Genomic DNA, 21,755 nt, shown 5'->3' on the forward strand with positions numbered 1-21,755 from the left:
CATTCAGGGTCAGCATCTGTAACAGTTGTCCTTAATTCTTCAAAGGAAAATGGTCAAAGCGAGGTTGTGTGATGACTATTCTGGGGGGAAAAGTTGCAGTTATAATTAATGAAATTCAGTTTTGGCATTTCAAATCCATATGACGTTAGTAGTAGGTTAACCTAACATTTACAGTATACAATAAGCAGTCTTACCCAGTTTGTGGATCGTATTTGTGTGGGCTGTTCTCTGAATTGGGTTTCACACAAAGGCACCTTACAGATTCCTGTAAAGTTTGAAATTAAAATGCGTTTAAACGGATTCACAATCTGCAAGAACCACAATATTTTCAAGTTTGAATAAGATGGCAATCAAAGTAACCGCTGGAGACAAAACACATAACGTTATTAGGCTAACGTTAATTGTAAGCCAACTTTGGTTTACAGGCACATTATATAACAATAACTGAACTTACCTCACGTTACGTGCCCTTTTAAATCTTTTCACACTGCTGTTAGGCTCTTCCTGTAAGTTAGTCCGTGCTGCTCATACTTTTGCTCGAGAGAATAAAGACGATGGAGAGCCTCTTGGAGAAGATCAGCCTGTTCATGATGTGCAGATATTAAAGTAGTAAGCTGACGAGATATAGCATTCTGGCCGGAGATCAGCTGCTTCATCAAGGCATTCACAGTAACTGGGCTTGAGCTTGAGGCTGCTTGTCCTCCTTTGTTCAGTGGAGTAGAAAAACTAAGGTTCCTTTTACTCTCCATATTAAATCTGTCGAAAATGATCGATTCCAAATCTCAACCAAACACCACAAAAAAACAATCCGTTCTCTGTACTTCCGGAAACAATGCGGAGGTTTCAACTTTCGCGCGCATGAAACAATACACTACTATTGGGTGCGCCTCCGTCCCCACCTTTATTGTGAGTGGTTGATTTCAAACCTCAAACGCCCCCTCTTTGGCGCGTGTTGTTTGCTTGCTAATCCCCACTCAAACCACGCCCTCGGTATGACGCGTCGCAGGTGTATCTTTAATTTGGTGCAAAAATATAATGCTGGACATAATTATCTATCAACATGGAAGGACAACCACCTGTTGATAATAATACGAGAAAGAGAGCTCGGCGGTTTTGCGACCACTGCAACGAGAATGTTTCACATGCATATTTTTATCTTCACAAAAAAAAGTTTTTTTTTCACAATGGAGCGATTACAGCTGAGACAAATCACAGCACAGAGCTGGAAGTGAGTGCATGTGATGAACTTCATCCAGACGAAATGAGACCTGTGGACTGGGATGATGCTGGTATTAATTTTGGTAAGTTACTGAACATTTTTTTTTAAATGTAAAACCAAATGACAAGTAAAATACGATGGTGATCATCAGCATTTGTTTTATATATTTACTGATGTCGTGCAACATTACACTGATGTTCATGATCTGCTTTGGTTATAGTTGACACACAATAGTGATTTGCTTGTTTTCAGAATGTAGTAAGTTTGTGTTTTTGCCAGTATAGGCATAAGTCTTGTTAATACATTGTAACTTTTATTTATTACAAATTTGGTCATAGCTGTATTTGCTGAACATTTAAATCATGATGGGCCATTCATAACAATAACTAAAGTTATTTGGATAAACTATTACGAATGGCCCATCATGACCCGTACACATGATGTACTGTAAAGTGCATGATATGTGATTCTAAGGGATTTTAGTAAACAGCTGCTAACTTTAAGATAATACTAGACAAATGCATAGCTCCAGCCATTAATCAATTGGTGTTGTGATGTTTCACTGTTTAAACTAAATCTTTGTATTTAGCTTGTGTATGTAAATTTGTGTGTAACTAAAATCGTTGTATTGTTCTTTAATTGTTACAGGGGACATTGAAGTCCAAGAGCAAGTTGATTTCTGCATATTTGAAGAAACCAAGCATTTACATGAGAACCAAGATTCGGCAGATATGAAGGCAAGGCTCCTTACATTTAAATTGATGCACACAGACAGATGTGTATTGTTACACTTCTATTAATTTTTTCTAAAAAAAAAAAAAACTCTAACAAATGTCTTTTTTTGAAGAAGAAGACCGCAATGAGCTGCTCAGTCTTTCCTTGGAGCTCAGTGAAACGTCTTCAGATGATGACAGTGACCATGAAGAGCAACACATCTTTACAGATGGTCAGCACAGTGAACATTTGGATTTTAAAGATGACAAACCTGAAGAAGATAATGACAATAGAGACAGCTCTGATTTATTACTTGTAAAGCTATTAGCAATAATGCTTTTAACCTGGCAAGCATTGTTCAACATTTCAGACAATGCCATCACTGCACTGCTGCTATGCCTCAGACAACTGATGGCTCATTGGAAATATTCTCAGTGTTGATTGGTGTCTCCTGGGTTTGCCACTGTGGGCTTTGGTTTACTCAGTTGGGGACACACAAACTATAACACTAAATTTATGATCTAAGTTATTCAACTAAATATACAAATAAAATGAATTAATTAGGTCTTATTTAATTCTATAAACTATAATATTGATCTGCCAACATTGTTGACCCTACAGCCAACTAAAATTTTGTTGCAATACTGTCTCGTTTGACACTGTGAGGCTAATTTGAAACAATCCTCATTGTAAAACCGCTATATAAATAAAGTTGATTGATTAATGCAATTTGCTGGTATGATTCCCAAGACTTTATATTAACTAAGAAAATATACCAGTACGACAACTTCACTGAATATGCTGTCTGTCCAAAAAGATGATAAGCTTCAATGGCAAGGAATATCTGTACCCCAAACTAACCTATTGTTACAAGAAAGTAACTCAGTCATTAGAGACCTTGGTAAAAAAGACCTGGGTTTTTTAAAAAGAGAGGCGTGGAGAGAAATACAAATTCTTGGACGAACCAGTCCTCGACCCAGATGCAGAGCTGCGTGCTGGAGTCATTAAGAGATTTCTTATAATCAGTGTTAAAAACTAACACACGTCCTATACGCCATGTTGTTGCAAAGGTTTCGTGGTTGCACCCTCATCCAGACAGATGTTTCTTTGGGAACCCTGTGGAGGTATGGCACACAGACTGATTGTGCAGCAGCGTTCCTACCTGTGGAACGTATTGCAGGGAGATGTGTACTAAGTACATTCATTGTGTAGTTAAGTCAGACAAAAGAAAAGGTATCAGCCATAATTCCCATTTGCACAATCTTTGCGATTAAGCCCCATGCGATTTCCAACGACCTTCTTTTTATTCCTTTAATTTTATTTTGAGCATATCTGGGTTTTTTTGTGTTTTTAAAGCCATGTTTTCATTATTTCACATTAATGTACATTCCTTTTTATTAAATGTTATTGTTATTAACTGCATTTTGTAAAACTTCACAATAAATGTGTGTTATTCTAAAATGGTTGGTTAATTTTCCTTTATTTGTTCCATTTAATTCCTTAATTTAAATACGCTGTTTTTGTGACTATATGTTCGGGGTGTTTATTTTGTAGTGTTTTTATAAAAACTTTGATTAAGAGTCATAATTCTCAGTCCTGAAGTCCTCCACTGCCACCCCTCCCTCTGAGAACAGCCAACACCTTAGTGTCATTAACATATGAAAGGCCTTCTTCACACCTAACAGTCACCAGTCCTAGCACCCAGCAGTGTTTCAGCTGTATATTTCCGTGAAATTTCACGGATGCCTGTATATGTCCGCATATGTGAGGTTTCCGGGTGTATCTTGAAATATACTGTTCCGTGTTACTCTGATCCGCTTTTTCCCACATACGTCCGGTAAACCTCAAATTACACAGGAGTTTACCATGCCCGGATAATGCCGTATTCCAGGGTTTTCATGCAGTGTAATGTTAACAAATCAAATCATATTGTAAAGTGTTCCAAGCAAATAATTTACTCAAAACACCGCTTGAAATAAGAATATAAGTGTGCCTATTTTTTTTTTTAGTAAGAGTGGTTAGTAAGGATTGATCTTAATGAACTACATTATTTTCAGGTTATTTATATGACAATGTGTAGAAAAATTACCTAAAAAAAATAATTTAGCCTAGTTTAGACTGGAGTGAAACGATCGGTTTCTGCGAGAAACCGAACAAGTTATTTTTTTACTTCATAGCAGACAAATCTAATCGTGTTCCCATCCGTCATTACTTCCGTCAAATAAGGTCAAAACCCAGCGCAATCATATACAGTTGGGATCGAAAGTTTGGGCACCCCAAGTAAAAATTTGTATTAATGTGCATAAAGAAGCCAAGAAAAGATGGAAAAATCTCCAAAAGGCATCAAATGACAGATTAGACATATATATATATATATATATATATATATATATATATATATATATATATATATATATATATATATATATATAAAGTTAGATTTTATTTCCATCGTTTACACTATAACAGAATACAAAAATAACAGAAAACAAAAAAATGGTGTCTGCAAAAGTTTGGGCACCCTGCAGCCCCCTTTGGCAAGCTAAGACCTGACAGTGTCATGGATTGTTCTCAATTATCGTCTGGATAGACCAGGTGATGTCAATCTCTAAAGGTTTTAAATGGCCAGACTCATCTGACCTTGCCCCAACAATCAGTACCATGGGTTCTTCTAAGCAGTTGTCTAGAAAACTGAAACTGAAAATAGTTGATGCTCACAAAGCAGGAGAAGGCAATAAAAATATAGCAAAGCGTATTCAGATGCCAATATTCTCTGTTCGAAAAAAGAAAAAGCAAGAAAAGCAAGTCAAAACCCATGTTGACTGCACGATCCCTCCAGAAATATCTGTCAGAAACTGGAGTTGTGTTACACTATTCCACTGTAAAGAGATACTTGTACAAATATGGTCTTCATGGAAGAGTCCTCAACACAAAAAAATCAGCGTTTGAAGTTTGCAAATAAACATATAGACAAGCCTGATGCCTTTTGGAAACAAGTTCTGTGGACCGATGAGGTTAAAATCGAACTTTTTGGCCGGAATGAGCAAAGGTATGTTTGGAGAAGAAAGGGCACAGAATTTAATGAAAAGAACCTCTGTCCAACTGTTAATCATGGGGGTGGATGGTTATCATGTTTTAGGGTTGTATTGCAGCCAGTGGCACAGGGAACATTTCACGAGTAGAAGGAAAAATGGATTCAATAAGATTTCAGCAAACTTTGGATGCAGGTATGGCAAAACAATTGCTTACTGAATAAGAGACAAAGTCTGGATCAATATGGGTTATAAAGAATATTTAATAAAAATATTTCTTGCAAGAAAGAGGTATGGTTCATGCAAACATAAGGCCACACCAAGCATACACTTCATAACGTCTCGGTTACGTATGTAACCCTCGTTCCCTGAGGAGGGAACGGAGACGTAACGTCAGTGACTGACGAATGGGGGTTTCGCTTAGAAGCCTGTCATCTCCGAGACTAGAAAGCGCCCAATGGCAGTGCCAATGCCATGGGCATGCGAGATTTGCATGCGTAACTCCGCCTACCCACGTGGGTATATAAGGAAGTAGCTGGCATCATCGCATTATGTTTTACCTGCTGAGGAGCCAAGTTGAACTCCGTTCCAGCGGTACAGCGGATGTGGCAACGGGACATTAGGTCTCCGTTCCCTCCTCAGGGAACGAGGGTTACATACGTAACCGAGACGTTCCCTTTCGTTCAGTCACTCCGACGTAACGTCAGTGACTGACGAATGGGGGTCCCAATGCAATAACGCCACTCGGCTGTCTTCCAGTGCCCTGCGCAAGCGTGAGAACCCTGATGCAAGTTAGGACGGTCAAAGGCCTCTACTTAACGCAGGAATACCAAGGTACACTGGGAGGCATATTCCAGGAGGAGATATGCGCCAAGATGCCTACCCGTAGGGAGGACTTAGGAATACACGTATGACCCCGGAGGGCTGCATACGGAAGATCACTGGGGTACCAGCCGAAGGTGGATTTTTAACCCCAGGGGGTGGCAAGGTTGCCAAGGGAATACACCCGCTCAGGGAGGCTTACGGTGGAAATACACATGTGGGGGTCGCCGGAGGGGAACCATGCACATGGGGCACCTGGCCGGACACGAGTGTCTGGACAAAGGGCAGACTTACTGGCGTCGGCGTCGTCAGTGCTGGAGGAGCTCAGGGCTCTCGGGGAACTCACCTGAGAAGAATATCGCACGTATCCAGTCCGTGGAGTGGAATGGCGAGCAAGCGAAGACACCTGAGCCAATCCATTACCGGCCACTTGTAGAGGCGAGTACATAGTCGGATACAGGCTCCACTCGGAGGTTATAAAACCTGGCGAATGTGTTTGGTGTCGCCCAGCCTGCAGCTCTGCAGATGTCTGTCAGCGGAGCGCCATGTGCTAACGCCCAAGAGGAGGCCACACTCCGGGTGGAATGGGCCCTGACCCCAAGGGGACATGGGCGTCCCTGCTGCTGGTAAGCCAAAACAATGGTGTCCACTATCCAGTGAGACAGCCTTTGCTTTGAGAGAGCCTTCCCTTTCAGCTTCCCACCATAACAGACAAAGAGCTGGTCTGAGGTCCTGAAACACTGCGTCCTGTCTACGTAAGCGCGAAGGGCGCGTACTGGACAGAGCAGTGCCAAGGCTGGGTCTGCCTCCTCCAAAGGCAGCACTTGCAGGTTCACCACCTGGTCTCTGAACGGAGTGGTGGGAACCTTGGGCACATATCCAGGCCGGGGTCTCAGGATCACGTGAGAGTCGGCCGGCCCGAATTCCAGGCACGCTTCGTCCACCGAAAATGCCTGCAGGTCCCCTACCCTCTTGATGGAGGCCAGTGCGGTCGGGAGCGCTGTCTTCATAGACAAGAACTTAACATCTACTGACCGCAAAGGCTCAAATGGGGCCCTCTGCAGAGCACTTAGAACTACTGAGAGGTCCCAAGAGGGTACGAGAGGAGCACGAGGAGGATGTAGTCTCCTCGCACCCCTCAGGAACCTGATGACCAGGTCGTGCTTACTTACCGTTTTCCCGTCCAGGAGGTCATGGTAGGCGGCGATAGCGGCCACATAAACCTTCAGGGTGGATGGAGACAGCCTTCGATCCAACCCTTCCTGGAGGAAAGAGAGCACAGACCCGATCGGGCATTTCCAGGGGTCTTCTTGGCGAGAAGAGCACCAATTGACGAAGAGGTTCCACTTCAACGCATAGGCCTGTCTCGTGGACTCGGCCCGAGCGGAAGTGATGGTAGCCACCACCGGAGGTGGTAGGATACTCAAACCTGCCACGTCCCGTCCAGGAACCACACGTGGAGGTTCCAAAGATCGGGACGCGGGTGCCACAGGGTGCCCCGTCTCTGAGAGAGTAGGTCTTGTCTCAGAGGAATTGGCCAGGGAGGGGCTGTCGCAAGGAGCACTAGTTCTGGGAACCAGGTCCGGCCGTGCCAGTACGGGGCGACCAAAATGACCTGCTCCTTGTCCTCCCTGACCTTGCACAGAACACGTGCAAGAAGGCTCACTGGGGGAAACGCATACTTGCGTAGGCCCCGCGGCCAGCTGTGCGCCAGTGCATCCGTGCCGAGCGTGCCCTCGGTCAGGGAATAGTACAGGCTGCAGTGGGACGAGTCGTGGGAGGCAAACAGATCTACCTGTGCGTCCCCGAACTGATCCCAAATCAGCTGGACCGACTGGGGATGGAGTCTCCACTCCCCAGGGATTGGCTGAACCCGTGAGAGCTCGTCGGCTGCACGGTTCAGGATCCCCGGGATATGGACAGCACGAAGGGACCTCAGGCGCTTCCGACTCCATAAAACGAGATGGCAGGCGAGTTGAGACATGCGGCGGGAGCGTAGACCGCCCTGGTGGTTGATGTACGCTACTACGGCCGTGTTGTCCGATCTGACTAGTACGTGTTGACCCTTCAGCAACGCTCGGAAGCGGTGCAGGGCGAACCGTACTGCCAGCAACTCGAGGCAATTGATATGCAGGCGGCTCTGGCTCTCTGACCAAGAGCCGGCGGCTGCATGTCCATTGCACATGGCACCCCAACCCGTGGTGGACGCATCTGTTGACACAACAACATGCCGGGAAACTCGTTCTAAGGGCACTCCTGCCCGTAGAAAACTGAGGTTCGACCACTGGGTGAGTGTCTGTCTGCAGGCCTGAGTCACTGGGACCCGGAGCGTGCCAGACCGCCATGCCCATCTCGGGACTCGATCGCGAAGCCAGTGCTGAAGCGGTCTCATATGAAGCAATCCGAGCGGCGTGACCGCGGCTGCAGATGCCATATGCCCCAGGAGCCTCTGAAACGGTTTCAGTGGAACCGCACTCTTGCTCTCTATCTGCCTGAGGCAAGTCAGCAGCGACTGCGCGCGCAAGCCGGTAAGCTGCGCGCACATGGCGACCGAGTCGATCTCCATACCGAGAAAAGAGATCCTCTGCATGGGGCAGAGTTTGCTCTTCTCCCAGTTGACCCGAAGGCCCAAACGAGCTAAGTGGTGGAGAACCAGGTCTCTGTGTTCGCACACCCGGTCCCGAGAGTGGCCCAGTATGAGCCAGTCGTCGAGATAGTTCAGGATGCGAACCCCTTGTTGCCTGAGTGGCGCAAGGGCTGCCTCGACAATCTTCGTGAAGACGCGAGGGGACAGAGCTAGCCCGAATGGTAGTACAGCATACTGATATGCCCGCCCTTCGAACGCAAACCGTAGGAACGGTCTGTGTCGTGGAAGGATGGACACATGGAAGTACGCGTCCTTCAGGTCGATCGCTGCAAACCAATCGCATGGACGAACGCATTCGAAAAGGCGTTTCGCAGTCAACATCCAGAACGGAAGCCTGTAAAGGGATCGGTTCAGGACGCGAAGGTCCAGGATCGGTCGTAACCCACCGGATTTCTTCGGTACAATGAAGTAAGGGCTGTAGAAGCCGGACTTCATCTCGGCTGGAGGGACGAGCTCGACCGCACCCTTCGCCAGTAGGGTTGCGATCTCGCACGCATGACTGGGGCATTGGACCCCACCATGGTGTACCGGACACCCCGGAAGCGGGGAGGAGCTCGCGCGAACTGAATCGCGTAGCCGAGCCGGATGGTCCCAGCGGGACAGTCCCGGCAGCTGTAGCCACGCTCCCAGGGAGTGTACCAACGGGGTCATGCGGAGCACCGGCGTACCCTCGGTGGGGCAGCGTTACCGGCCCGGACTCGGGTGGCGTAGCGGCCCGGTGTCGGGGCGGCGGTAACGGCTGCGCCCTGACAGAGGAGACCAGGGAAGGACTCGCGTTCCACTGGGGTCTGCTCTGAGAGGGGGCTGGCGACAGAGAGGGACGAGAGCGGCGTGGCCCGGGGGCGGCGCACACTGCCGTCACCGGTCTCTGGGTGCTCAGAGATGGGTTTGTCAGTTCTTTCTAACCACATTAGGGTGCTGCCACCCCGGGGGGCGGCAGCGGAACGAAAGATTCTCCCCCGGCCCTCCACCGGGGGAAGGAGCGGCCCTGCTGCCGTCTCCTGGAAAGAACTGCCCATCTCTGAGCTGTCCGCGTCAGGAGCGCCGCTTGGCCTGGCATTTAGCGGGCCGCGGGGCTGGCGCGGACTGGGGCGGCTTCTTGCGGCGCGCTCCGCGGCGCGGCCCGGGTGAAGGCTGCTGCTGTGGCCGCGCGGGAGCGGGGGGGACCGCAGGAGGCCGCCCTCTGCGGCGAGGCAGCTGAGGCGACTGTGCCGGCGGCGCTTGGGGTGCAGCAGCGGGCCGCCGGGGCAGTATGTGCTTTATAGCCTCAGTCTGCTTCTGGGCGGCCGAGAACTGTTGGGCGAAGCTCTCGACCGCACCGCCGAATAGCCCAGCCTGGGATATGGGGGCGTCGAGGAAACGAGTCCGCTCGGCGTCCCGCATATCGGCCAGGTTGAGCCATAAGTGTCTCTCCTGGACCACACAAGTGGACATCACCCGGCCCAGGGAGCGTGCGGTAACCTTCGTCGCTCGGAGAGCGAGGTCGGTCGCGGCACGCAGCTCATCTCTGAGCCCTGGGTCGGCTCCACCCTCGTGCATGTCGCACAGCAACTTGGCCTGGTAGGCCTGGAGGGTTGCCATGGCATGCAAAGAAGCGGCGGCCTGCCCCGCAGCTCTGTAGGTCTTCGACACCATGGAAGATGTGAATCTACAGGCCTTGGAGGGGTGCTTAGGATCGCCACGCCAGGAGGAGGCGCTCTGGGGACACAGTTGCATCGCCACAGAACGCTCCACCGGGGGGACCCCAGTGTACCCTCTAGCCGCCGCCCCATCGAGGGCGGAGAAGGCGGAAGAGGTTGCCAAACGCTCGCGAGAAGACACGGGGGCCCTCCATGAGTGCGCAACCTCCTCATGCACTTCCGGGAAGAAAGGAATTGGGGGCACGGCAGGACGGCTGTCCTGTCGTGGCGCACCCAAAAACCAATCGTCTAGCCGCGAACGCTCCGGCCGGGGTGGAGGGTTCCACTCCAGACCGAGCGCCGCGGCCGCCCGGGCAAGCATGGCTGTCAACTCCGTGTCCGACTCGGACAATGCTGGCGCGCCCGGAGGCGGCAGCACAGCCGAATCCTCATCCTCGGAGGACTCTAGCCCACCTTGTGATGCGGTTACCGACATCTCGTCCTCCTCCGGAGCGCCGAACGAAACCCGCGGACCGGCCGAGACCGAGGCCGCGGGCTCCATCACAACGCTCGCGGGTACCGGTGCAACAGAGGGGGTTGTGGGCCGAGGCATGAGCGTCGGAGCTGTATTCCACACCATCACCCTCAGGTCACCCTGGCCACCAGCCGAAGAGACGCCCCGCGGACCGGATGAGACCGAGGCCGCGGACACGTCAGATCGGGGGGTGACGGAGGGGACTCTCACTCTGGCGGCCGCACGGAGATCATTGAGTCTCGACCGCAACACGGAGATGGCCATGTTCCCGCAGTGAGAACATGACTCATCCACAAGCGCCGCCTGAGCATGCTGGAAGCCCAAGCATGCCAGACAGTGCGAGTGCCCATCAGTGGAGTGTAAAGACCGGCCACACCCAGAAGCACACGGGCGAGTCATCCTGAAAAGGACGTGCCACGTGTGAGCTCTTTTGTGAGAGGATTAACCTCGCAGTCGATGCCCAAGCGCCCAGGGGACCACACACCAACTGGAAACCAATCGTATGACCAGCAGGCAGGAAGTATGTGACCGCTGGAACGCGCCGAACACCAACACCGACTGGAAGATCCTGATCGTCTCGAAGAACTGACTTAACTCAGAAGGCTTATAGGAGTGAAAGGTATGTAACCCTTGGCTCCGAAGCATTAAAACATAATGCGATGATGCCAGCTACTTCCTTATATACCCACGTGGGTAGGCGGAGTTACGCATGCAAATCTCGCATGCCCATGGCATTGGCACTGCCATTGGGCGCTTTCTAGTCTCGGAGATGACAGGCTTCTAAGCGAAACCCCCATTCGTCAGTCACTGACGTTACGTCGGAGTGACTGAACGAAAGGGAACAGAAGTTGCTATCTCTTTATACTGTTGGCAGCATTCTCCCCCCTCAGTACATTTCCATACACGTTGTTTAAGTCAGGATAGCTCATAGGTACACGTATGTCATATACTCATTGCCTCACACCATGGGAAGGAAAAAAGACCTTTAACCTCTGCATGACTATTTATGTATTCATGGGTAGGTCAACACATGGCTTTACCAAGATTTACCATAACAATGCTAACTTGATGCCATCTGTGAAAAAGCTGACGTTAAAGAGAGAAAGGCTTCTATAAATGGATAATGATCCTTAACACACCTCAAAATCCACGGTGGATTACATTTGCCATGGCCTTCACAATCTCCTGGCCTCAACATAATTGAAAATCTATGGATAGACCTTAAAAGAGCAGTGCGTGACAGACAGCCCAGAAATCTCAAAGAACTGGAAGACTTGTGTAAGGATGAATGAGCGAAGATACCTCAAACAAGAATTGAAAGACTCTTGGCTAGCTACAAAAAGCTGTGACACTTGCCAAAGGGGGCAGTACAAAGTATTAACTCTGCAGGTTGCCCAAACTTTTGCAGACACCATTTTTTTGTTTTCTGTTATTTTGAAAGTGTAAATAATGGAAATAAAATCTAACTTTTTTATATATATTATAAGAATGTCTAATCTGTCATTTGATGCCTTTTGGAGTTTTTTCCATCTTTTCTAGGCTTCTTTATGCACATTAATAAAACATTTTACTTGGGGTGCCCAAACTTTTGATCCCCACTATATATATATATATATATTAGATTCCTCATTAGTGCATGTGCGGATCGGTCGCATGAGGCATCTATGTACATATTTCTATGATCACGCCGGGTTTTGACCTTCTTCGACGGAAGTAAAAAGGGATTGGAACACTAGAAAAGATTTTTCTGCTATAAGGTAAAAAAAAAAAAAAAAATACGTTTCGTGTTTTAAGACATCAATGTATCATCACGAGCTGCAGGGTTTAATATGGATTCGTATGTGTTTCTTACTCTCATAGTAGCTCTTAAATATATATATAAACATTGACAAGCATTATACGGCAACGGTTGAGTTAAAAATGTTCATTTGTGTTCTACTGAAGAAACAAACACACCTACAAGTTGGATGCACTGGGGGTAAGCAGATAAACATCAAATTATCGTTTTTGGGCGAACGAACCCTTTAAAGAGCTTAACTTCTACTCAAGTCACTTTTTTGATAGAGCACTTGTACTTTTACTCAAGTCTGGGTCTCTAGTACTTTATACATCTCTTGATCTCTTTTTCTAAACTCAAAGATGTGGATTCGGATGGAACTAAACAATTATACAGCAAAAAACAGCAGATCATTTGGCCAGGGATTTTTACACAGGTGGTTGGAGAAAAACACTGACATTCTGTGATTCGGATGGCAATAAAATCACAGACTAACCCCTGTAAATGATGAAAATACCTTACAACCCCATGAGAAACAGTGACCGCCTAATCAGGGCTAATGACAACATGTACAATGACTGAACACTATCTAACTTACCTGAGGTAATGCATGACCAAAAGCCAAAGCCAAGCTCAGCAGAAGAAAAGCACACAAATGCATCGTCACTGGAAATCATAATGACAGCATTTGATTAATAAATCTCATATTATCTTATATTATATTTATATATATTAGTAGATCATTAACTCAGGAACTAAAAATTACTTACCAGCGATACATACCAGTTTCCAGTCACTAAAGAGGCGTTGTGTGTTCAAATGTGAAGTGACAGTGCTTTGTTAGTTTTATTTGCCTTGAAGCACAGGTAAACCCACCCTGAAACTGACAGAAAAAAACCGGCTGGATTGCATTTGATAGATGCTTTTTTAATGCAAAGAATTTCTGCCTCATACTGTGATCAGACTGCACTCACTGGTGTCTGAAAGTGAGTTTTTACCTGAGAAAATGTTTTAAACTCAAAGTTCTGTCATGAAACTTTAGATTATTTTACTCTTTTCTCTGTCCATTATTGCGTGGTCTACCTTTTAGTTCTGAAATGAGCAATAATACACACATTTTAAGAGCAAGCCTCTGTCAGGGTGCCGATCAGCTTTCTGATCAGCTTTGGACTTGTTTGTGTTGTCTATTGTTACTATGCCCTCTTGTTACCTTGTTATCTCATTAGGGCTCACACCTGTTTTATAGTTTGTTTGTCACCCTTTATGTTCTCCTTTTGTCTTCTGTCCTGTGCCAGATCGAATCTCTGCTTTGCTGAGTTACCTTGCTCTTATCTGTTGTTACTAAGACTGTGATCGTGCATCTACTTCAGTACTAGTACTTATTAGTCTTAGTCTAGTCTTGTAGGGATGGGGAAATGAAGCCTCATGAGGCAGTAAGGCTCTACCCTGACTGTTTCGGAAAAGATTCGAAGGGCCGAGTGTTGAGAACAGCGCCATCTGGTACTTATTTAAAATAAAACGTATTTAAAATTAAAATGTGAAAGAAGCTCTGTCAGATAAAACTTATTTAAAATTAAAATGTGAAAGAAGCTCTGTCAGATAAAGCAATCAGATGTGCTCCAACAGTAGCCACATTCAAATCCAGACTCAAAACACATCTGTTTAGCTGTGCATTTACTGAATGAGCTCTGTGCTAACTGTACGTCCGACTCATTGCACCTTATCTGATCTATGCATCATCTTTTTATTCTTTTTTATAAATGTTTTAGTTTACCTTTGTTCTTATCTTCGGTTATTATTATTTTGTCTATAAATCATTTCATTTTTTTAAATTCTCTTTACAACTGTATATTTCTATTTCTTTTGCATCTGCTGATTATTATTTTTGGTTAGGGCTGTCTGACTGGAAGAGATTGGAAAAGAAGAGCAGTGTGCTTCCCTTCATTCTGCTTGTGGTAGCAGACAGTGCAAAGAAGCAGACTCAAGAAAAGGGAAGGCCCTGCAGGGTATAGGTAACTTCCCCTACATGAGCCCGTCTTGGACCGACTTTTAAGGTCCAGGAGACATTGCGAACCTGCTCCATCTCTTCCATCTAAGATAGGGGTACCCGAATTTAGAATCAGGCAGATAGGGATCTACACTCACCTAAAGGATTATTAGGAACACCATACTAATACTGTGTTTGACCCCCTTTCGCCTTCAGAACTGCCTTAATTCTATGTGGCATTGATTCAACAAGATGCTGAAACCATTCTTTAGAAATGTTGGCCCATATTGATAGGATAGCATCTTGCAGTTGATGGAGATTTGTGGGATGCACATCCAGGGGACAAAGCTCACGTTCCACCACATCCCAAAGATGCTCTATTGGGTTAAGTGTCTCATTGTCATGTTCAAGAAACCAATTTAAAATGATTCAAGCTTTGTGACATGGTGCATTATCCTGCTGGAAGTAGCCATCAGCGGATCGGTACATGGTGATATCGTTCTTAATGAACCAATATCGTCCTTAAATCATATCAACAACCTCAAATCGTGATACGAATCGAATCACTTTGATCTGTCTTTATGTACTCGCAGGGTAACGTTAGCGTAGTGAGATACGAATGCTATGTGTTTACTGATATATACGTTAATTCATTGACAGATTGATGTTACAGCTAATGCCAATACAAACTTTTTTTCTGTTAATGTCAGTTTGTCAGTGATGCCTAACGTTATCTATGCATTGTAGTAACTGTTACAACACGATTGTTTTTTACAGTAACAGACACTGTTGTAAACCATCTACATAATTAAGCTTAGTGTAGTGTTACCACGTCCACGTTAACTTTAAAACCAGCGTACACAGTTTGTAATAACACAATAACCATAGTGCGTTGTTTATCATAAATGTGGGATTATGAATTTTATTGAGAACCCCATACATAGAAAGCATGCCGTAATTTATACCCACTTATAGCCGCATTCATCGTGAAGCGTTTCAAAACTACACTCACTTCTTCTGGAGGGGCAGCAAGAACACGAATCAGCTATTCAGATCTATTTCGTACAGATTTGAATCCTTTATTCAGGAGCAGCTTTTTAGCAAAACCTGCTTTAAACTGACCCTCAGTTATAAAGTAGTCAGGTGAGAAATGCTTTGTGGTTAGCGCAAAAAAAGCATTGACAAAAACAAAACTCAGCTACTGCATCTGCAGCGGTTCGGATTTAGGAACATCAAAATGACTGCTGTGTTCTTTATTACATCCAAGAACAGAACATTCTGCTCCAGTGTATAAATAGTGGACTGTGATGATGATGACAGAGCTCGCTCAGGGCGGCTCTAAGGTGAAACACTGTTTGTCAATTAACAATCGTGGGAGGAGTGTTCGACCGTGTGACATCGATGTGAGACAGGGGAAAACATAAGGAGATTTTTTTTTAAAAACACTGGATGGATTTTTATCATTATAGGATGGTTGTGTACAGGCACTGCCAACACACACTTTTACAAGCTAATTGTATGGAAATGTATGTCCCCTTATATGACCCCTTTAATTTGCTTGGACACTAGTGTTAATTTCATCAGACGAGACGAGACGAAATATGTTCGTCAACAACCTTTTTTTCCATGACTAAGACGAGACGATGACGAGACTGCACCAATGTCCAAAAACACTGACTAAGACTAAATTAACATGCATTATTGTTGACGAAAAAGGCTGAGACTAAAATGTTTTGCATAAAATTAAAAACTAAGATAAAATCTCTCTTCATTTTCGTCAACAATTGTCTCTACTTTTTCATCACGAGTCCAGAGATGAAATGCTTCGAAAAAATTCAGAATGAGTTCACCCTGTTGCTCAAGTTCAGGTCTCAGTCTCCTGTCGCTGCCATGCTGTGGCTGCAACACGAAACTACATGAAGCAGAAAACAGTTGCCAGCTGTCGTGCCTTTTGCGTGAGGCACACGCTTTCAGGCTCTGACTCAGGCTCTCACTCTGGCCAAGTAATCTCACGCCAAATTTGTAAAGTTTTAATACGAAATTCAAACAATATATTGCGTTTTGGCGCACTTAATGTGGAATAACAGTTAAAGCCAGAGCCTTTTATAAGGTGTCATGAACTGGCTTTTTACATTTTTTTTGTATTTTTCTCTGAGGTCGACGTTTGCATGGTTTTTACATTCAAAAACATCATAATAAGTAATAAAAGGTTATTTTCTACACTGGTTTTGAGGCTCTCTCCTGAAAGCTGGGTTTTGATGGGGGTGCCATCATGGGCGTGGAGACATAAATGCTCACGGCTAGGATTGGATAAGATTTGCATATTTAATGAGCTTCTGTACTCCTGTCAGTTCACAAGGGAGGGATTGTTTTGAAAGCGGCAACCATGATGATTCTCTCACAGCTCGTAATGTCTTTATCAAACAAATACAATGATTTATTTCTCATCCACCCGCGATTGATTGGAATATTGTTTTTGTATTACTTGGTCCGCCCCCGGTCGGTGGATATCAGTGCTCTGACTACTGAACTATTGAGATGATTGAGCCCATTGAGATCACCGTGGAAAAAAACCCCGAAATTGTTTTATTTGGGAGTTTAAAGAGTGGAATTAAAGGCACCTACAAAAACAAAATATGGGCACAAATAACGAGTACTGTTAATAGTGCGGAGGTTGAAAAGCGCACTCCAGCAGTTTAAATAGCTGTTTGGATGATAATTACCATCACTGCATTATTTTACAGCACATTTTGAAAAAATTAGCATTTAATTTCGTATCACGGCACATGTATTGGGGTGTACAATAGTGATGATGATGTGATGTGGAGTAAGATTCATTCACATTAATAATTACATGACAATTTGTAAGATTCTTCTTATTATTATTATGATTATTATTCTTAATGACGCTTGTTTTTTTTTAGAAGAATTTCGTTTTTATTGATTTTATTATTATTTAAAAGAAGAAGGTCATTTTTATTATTTTGTCAGTCTGAATTATTTTAGTCCCAGTCCGTGCGCAGCTGCCGGGCCAGACGGGCCTGAAACGTCAGATAAAGCGCACAGGCTCGCGACTAGAGGAATACAAATGCCTACAAATCAAACGCTTTGGTAAAGTCACAAAAATTAAACATTGACGTTCATGTTGCACAAAAATAAACACTGAATGTTGTTGTTGTGGTTTTAAACAGTGGGTCATAATATAGCATATCTTGTCAGTGCGTTTTGTGGTGTTAGGAATTGTTTTTCTGCGCATTTTCACACTAACTCAAACGTGCGTACACCACCTCCTGAGCTGGCGTAGGATTTGAGCGTGCCGTACGCCAACGTCCATATTGATAAATCTCAAAGTTACCGTGGGTTTGGGTGTACGCAAGGTGTACGCTGGAAATTTGGTGTACGCACTTTTGATAAATGAGGGCAATTGTGTATAGAGTCGGTGAACGGGGCTTAACATAATGACAGCCGAGTTGTGCTTGCGTGCTACTAGTAAACACAGAAGCTGGCGAACAGCATTCTTTCAAATCAGCTTTGACCGCGACTCTGGAAGTCTTGGAGTTAAGCTTTTTACGACACTGAAGTCATTCTTAAGAAGGGAAGATGTGTTCAGGGTTTTTCCGAATGGATATGGCGAAAGTTTAATCTGTAAGCCAGCTTCACCTTTATTATGGTAACAGACGAGAAATGTACAGTGTTCTAACGTCTTGCTGATAACCTTTCTTTAGTCATTTGGCAACCCTACAACCTGAACCACCTGCATTCCTGCTAAAGATAGCCGAGATAGATGTGGCAGTTTGCCATGAATATGTGCAGTCAAGGCCAAGAAGCCTCAGAGCAGTATTGGCAGTTTGCCATGAATATGTGCAGTCAAGGCCAAGAAGCCTCAGAGCAGTATTGGCAAAGCTACTGTTACCTGTGTGTTGACTTGTATTCATTTCCATAACTTCTAGAAGCATTTTAGGACTAGGTTCCTTCATCAATTTCGTTAAAAAAACAAGAATCAAAAACAACAATGCGGAATTTCCCAACATTTCGGAATCAAACAGTCCTACTCATCATTCTGAATCTGATCCAGATGTAATCTTTGACAAACGCTCTATTTTCTCTATTATGCATGAAGCTAGAATAAAAAAGTTTTTTTTTTTTTTTTTTTTTTTAAGGAGAGGGTCTATTCTTTCTTTCAATATATTTCATCTTCAGATATGCATACAACAAAATATTCTATGGGTCATGATATTTTTGTGAAAAAAGAGTTACCTGAGTTGAGTTACTAAGCAACCACTGAATGTAATAACACAAAATGTCATACAAAAGGTGTCATTTTAAAGCTTAAAATCGTTTTTAATGCCTCTATCCATTTCGAGGAACTCTAAACGAGTGGTGAGTTACTCCTCTAAAACGGAGTGTACCGCCGGCGGGCACTACCTAGCTGCGACAAAAATGAATTGCCATATTTTTTATAAATACTGCTTTGATGAACACAAAATAGGTGTCATTTGAAAGCTTATAGTCTGAATTTTACAATGAATGTAGCCATTTAGCCTGACAAGCCAGACCCTCATCAAGATGTTTGGTCTGGAAACTCACCATTGATAGGGCTCAATCCGAGGGGCGGGATAAACGGTTGTCTTGCAAACTCCCTCTGCACGCGATAGGATAGCGCTACAACCAACCAGAGCAACGAAGGTGAAACAGAGCTTGTTGATAGATTTAACATTCGCCGTATCCGGTCGGCAAAACTCCGAACACATCTTCCCTTTTTAAGAATGACTTCAGTGCCATTCTTTGTTCTTTTCTCAGAGAAAAGCTTAACTCCAAGTCTTCCAGAATCGCGGTCAAAGCTGATTCGAAAGACCGCCGCCGTTCGCCAGTTTCTGTGTTTAGAAGCACGCAAACGCAACTCGGCCGTCGTCATTATGGCCCCGCCCGCCAACTCTATACACAATGTGACTGGGCCGGCAAGAGTTTGGCGATTACAGCTCAGAAGGGTATTGAGAGTTGCTAGACGACACTCGCGGGCAGATTAGATTTGCTGCCGCTAGGGTGCGTCTAGATTTCTAGGCTAGTAGCCATTATGAGTATCTCAAAAGTAGTGATGAGTTATTTACTTGTAAAAAATAAATAAATCTTAATTTGGGGGGGGGGGGGTAATTTTGTTCTGCACTGTGTCAAACACATCATACTACTCAGATGGCATATGTCATATGAACGGTCTCACAGAGTAGAACACAACAAGGGATTTGGGCTTTGACTAAACTTGAGCAAGTTTTTGTAAGTTGCAAGACCCATATGTAAATAATATACTTATACGACATGCACGTGGCATATCATTCATGGCACAACGTTATTTACAGTAGATTCTCACTATTAAAAAGAGATCAAGGTCATAGACAGCATGATTATTGCACAGGTGTGGCTTAGGCTGGCCACAACAAAAGGCCACTCTAAAATCTGAAGTTTTATCACACAGCACAATGACAACTGTGAACATTATTTGAGAGATATAGGCCTTTTGTGTACATAGAAAGGGTCTTAGATCTTTGAATTCAGCTCATGAAAAATGGGGGCAAAAACAAAAGTGTTGCGTTTATCATTTTGTTCAGTGTAGTTCCCTTTCGTTCTGCATTTGTTGACATGACAACCATATTAGCCCTGAACTATTGATGCACGGATTGAGTTGGGGCTGGTAAAGAAATTGTCACTTTATTTGCGCCGCGGGTTGTGCCGGGTCATTAAAAACAAAATTAAATGTGCCCTAGAATGAGTTGAAACATTATGTTAAATTGTTCTCTGATATCTACACAGAGGGTATGTGGCTTATTTAAGGGCAAAAATTGTGCAGATGCAGTTTTACAGGTCCATTTACAACCTTATACATTGTCCCTAGAATGTAATGCTCTGTTTTTGCCTTATTTGGAAGAGTCATGAATATTAATGTTGAGCTCTGCTCTGATTGGCTTATTTCAGCCGCTCACAGCTCACAGCAGTTCATTTGTTCAGCGAAGTAGCTCGTGAGTCCTGACCGCCCTGACAGAACACAGACCGACTGAATGACACTTTAAGCAGAACATCTCAAATGGAGATAAAATACAGCCTACTTGTTTATTGGTGTTTTCAGATCACCCGCACGGGAGAAAGAGCTTGCATGCCTGCGGTTGCCAGATTTCAGTAATTTAAAACCCTCCAAACAGATCTTTTCTGTGAAAAGAACATGCCTACTATCCGGTGTTTTACCTAAACATGTCCAATCTGGCAACCATATGCACGCGAGCTCACTCGCGCGCGGATGATTTGAAAACACCAATAAACAATTAAGCTGCATTTTATCAATCTCCATTTGAGATGTTCTGCTTAGTGTCATTCAGCCTACATTTTAAACTTGTCTTTTTTCGTCAACGATAATTGCATGTTTACGTTAGTAACAATGTAGGCTAATGTTACGCAGTAACTGTGATGTAGCCTACTCTGAAATACAAGCATCCTAAAACATCATAGGCCTATTTCAGTTCTCAAAAATATAAATATATAACTTATATTTTGACAAAATTAATAGCCTTGTCAAATGTCCTCACGTCCTCTGCCGAGCCTGAACATGACATATGTGTCATGAAAGCAGCCGTTTTTGCTATCCTCACGTGAAGCTTGTTTACCTGCAGTCATTCTGTCAGTTCCACCTGACAATAAACATGTTTGGACAGATTCAAATGTTGGGGGCATGCATATAAATGATCCCCAACGCTTGTGTCACGGTTGGGTTTATGTTGAGAAGCACTTATTTTTCCGTGGTGTTTTTGATTCATGAAATTTACATATGAAGGAGGAGGCAATGGTGTTTGAGACTCACAGTTTATGATGTCCATGTACTGAACTCTTATTATTTCACTATGGCAAGGTTAATTCAATTTTTCATTCTAGGGCACCTTTAAATAAAAAATCTGTGTATGTTGCATTCAGTTCCCTTTAGCCTATATTAAATATTTGGGAATATCTATTTCTACATCAGGCTATGGCAGACGTGTCATTCAGCCTATTGTAAGTCTATGTATCATCACAAGAGTCTTATTATGATATTATGTAAGGTTGAAAAGTTACCTAGTGCTGCTTTAAATGTAATGCGTTACTTTACTAGCTACTTAAAAAAGTAATTAAATTATATAACTCGTTACTTGTAATGAGTTACCGCCAAACAAGAACAATGCTTGTTCATTTACCTTCTTGTTTATTTACACATTTACTTTATTTTATTATCACAGGAAAATGCACACATGAAATGTGAATCATTGTCCATCATTTTCCAACAAACTGGTGAGAAAAAAATGTGCCACATTGCAATATTGGAAATATCTCAACTTAAAGGGAGAGGTCACATATATTTGGTTGTATAACATAGTATTTTTAGGTTC

General features: G+C 44.2%; 1 protein-coding gene across 3 annotated transcripts in view; it reads right to left on the reverse strand.

Moving 5' to 3' along the window:
- LOC137049228 (meprin A subunit beta-like) overlaps window positions 1–21,755 on the reverse strand; it is a 39,428-nt gene that overhangs the window by 13,924 nt on the left and 3,749 nt on the right. For 2 of the 3 annotated variants that reach the window (XM_067427707.1, XM_067427705.1), the window contains 2 exons: window positions 13,136–13,248; window positions 12,964–13,031 (listed from right to left, as the gene is read on the reverse strand). In XM_067427707.1, the coding sequence (XP_067283808.1) occupies window positions 12,964–13,026 (63 nt within the window). In that variant the 5' untranslated portion in view covers window positions 13,027–13,031; window positions 13,136–13,248. The remainder of the gene's footprint in view (window positions 1–12,963; window positions 13,032–13,135; window positions 13,249–21,755) is intronic. The other variant, XM_067427708.1, reaches the window with a different exon arrangement.

This window comes from Pseudorasbora parva, chromosome 20, assembly GCF_024679245.1.
Source record: "Pseudorasbora parva isolate DD20220531a chromosome 20, ASM2467924v1, whole genome shotgun sequence".
Classification (NCBI taxonomy): Eukaryota; Metazoa; Chordata; class Actinopteri; order Cypriniformes; family Gobionidae; genus Pseudorasbora; species Pseudorasbora parva.